Raw genomic sequence first — 2,668 nt, forward strand, 5'->3', positions numbered from 1 at the left:
CCTCTGGAGACTCTCCTTCCCAGGACAGGAGGTGTTCTTCCCCGTCGGCGCCTTGACTGTCACCTGGGCTGCCTCTCCTGGTCTCTGGAAGGGAAGACACCTCGCTCCTTCCTCCTGCTCTGTTCTGGCAGGTGTTGCCAGGAGCTTGAAGTACTTGGCACCTGGCTTGAGCAAAAAGGTTTTGGATCAAAATTGAATTCTATGTTTGCATGAAATGATAATACAGAATATCGCTATAACAAGCTCTGAGACACAGGCATGTACCTGGGATGAAGTGGTGAAGGTAAACCGAAGGCTGACCCGCCCCTTCGTCAGGTCTACGCAGTCTCTGTACAGCTGCACCTGCTGGGTCCTGATCAGCTGGTGGCTCCTCTGTGTCTCCATATGTCTGGATGCAGAGAGAATCCAGCAAAGAGACGTCCAGAGTGACGTGGAGATCCTGGATGAGGAGGACGTCTCCTCTGCCCCATGTGTTCCTCCCCAACAGTGGAGCCTCCACTCCTCCCAGGAGATCCTCTGGATCACTTGGCAATCAGTCAGGCCGAGCATCCTGGCGCTTCCCCTCCAGCTGGACCGCTTGCCTCAATGTGACAAACAGGAACCTCCGGGGGTCCACCTCCAAGATGTGGCGTCTATCAACTCCGCCGCATCCTGGAAGCCAACACACCAACATTGGTAACCAATTGGTACTGGAGAGAGACAAAAGGTTTCACATGTTAATATTAATATTTGCGTGTGAATTTATAGTACACACACAGCAGTGGTGTGAGAGCAGCTGTAAGAACATAAACTGCCTGAATATAACTTCATCCTGGAGAAACCCCTGCTGGGAAAGAACATAGAGATGGCTGTTGGAACAGATCAATCAGTGCATTTAGAAAGTTCTCACTTTTTTTACATTGTATTATTCTGCAGTCTATCCTTAAATTCATTCACGATGAACAATGCCAGCAAGCTAGCTGCTAATACTAAGAGCTAGCTGCTATGCTAGAAAACTAAGCCCCCCCACTTGTCATTTTGCAATTTTATAATGAAAATCATTAAATTCATTCATCAATGAACAATGCCAGCAAGCTAGCTGCTAATGGTAGCGCTAATGAAAAATGGAGGGCAGCTCTATGTACTGTACGTGCACATGTTCATTGCTGCCATTATCAATTATTGCAATATATTATTGTCATAATTATTATATTTTACAATCACAAACAAAAATGTCACTCCATATACAACTTTGTCACTTGTCTATCTTGCCTTCATGGTTAAAGTGTTTTCTGTGTCACCTTCTGTTTGTCACGCTGAAGATGCTAACTACCCCCCCACTTGTTATTTTCCATTCTTATGTAATTGTTAAATTCATTCGTCAATGAACAATGCAAGCAAGCTAGCTGCTAATGCTAATAAGCTACCCCCATGTCGCCTTTTTTAGTTTAGTTTATTTAGTTTATTTTCTGAAATGTGAGAGTAACACAACAAAGTAAACTAAAAAACAAACAAATCCAATAACAATAGTCAAAACAAAAATAATAATGTGAACCCAACATGTCCGAAAAGGAGTAGGATGAAGCATATGCTTATTTAAACCTACCCCTTCTCCACTACTCAACTATCTATCTTTCTCCCCAAACCATATATATTTACATAAAAAAAAAAAGAAGTAGAAAATAAGATTAGTAGATTATTAATAGATTAAATAACATCATAAACATTTATAATGTTATGTATTTGTTTATTTAATCTATTAATATCTACTAATACTTATTTTCTACTTCTTTTTTTTTTTATGTAATATATATGTTTGGGAGAAAAGAATAGATAGTTGAGTAGTGGAGAAGGGGTAGGTTTAAATAAGCATATGCTTCATTCCTACTCCTTTTTCGGACATGCTTGGGGTTCCACGATTATTATTTTTTGTTTTGACTATTGTTATGGTGATTTGTTTGGTTTTTTTTTAGTTTACTTTGTTGTGTTACTCTCACATGTTAAAAAATAAACTAAATAAATAAAACTAAAAAAAAGGCGACATTGGGGGTAGCTTATTAGCATTAGCAGCTAGCTTGCTTGCATTGTTCATTGACGAAATGAATTTAGACAATTACATAAAGAATGGAAAATAACAAGTGGGGGGGGTATTAGCATCTTCATTGGTGACAAACAGAAGGTTGACAACAGAAAACATCTTTTAAACCAATGAGCAAGATAGACAAGTGACAAAGTGTATATGGAGTGACATTTTGTTGTTTGTGATTGTATATAAATAATGATGACAATATATATTGCAATAATTGATAATGGCAGCATGAACATGTGCACGTACAGGTACATAGAAGGCTTGCCCTCATTTTTCATTAGCGGCTACATTAGCAGCTAGCTTGCTGGCATTGTTCATTGATGAATGAATTTAATGAATTTCTTTATAAAATTGCAAAATGACAAGTGGGGGGGCTAGTTTTTCTAGCATTAGCAGCTAGCCTTAGTATTAAGAGCTAGCTTGCCTGGCATTGGTTTCATCGATGAAATGAATTTAAAGGATAGACTGCAGAATAATACCAATGTAAACAAAGTGAGAACTTTCTAAATGCACTGATTGATTGTCCAAACAGCCATCTCTAGTTTTCTTTTCCAGCAGGGAAGTTTCCTCCGGGATGAAGTTTAATTCAGGCAGAGGAAA

The 2,668-nt window shown here is 39.1% G+C and overlaps 1 protein-coding gene across 1 annotated transcript in view; it reads right to left on the minus strand.

Moving 5' to 3' along the window:
* Positions 1–532: 532 nt before the first annotated feature.
* The window catches only part of LOC111236145 (docking protein 2-like), a 39,214-nt gene continuing 37,078 nt past the window's right edge, over positions 533–2,668 (minus strand). The window contains exon 9 of the mRNA XM_022764767.1: positions 533–651. Within this exon, the coding sequence (XP_022620488.1) occupies positions 533–651 (119 nt within the window). The remainder of the gene's footprint in view (positions 652–2,668) is intronic.

This window comes from Seriola dumerili, unplaced genomic scaffold, assembly GCF_002260705.1.
Source record: "Seriola dumerili isolate Sdu_G_001 unplaced genomic scaffold, Sdu_1.0 BDQW01000567.1, whole genome shotgun sequence".
Lineage (NCBI taxonomy): Eukaryota > Metazoa > Chordata > Actinopteri > Carangiformes > Carangidae > Seriola > Seriola dumerili.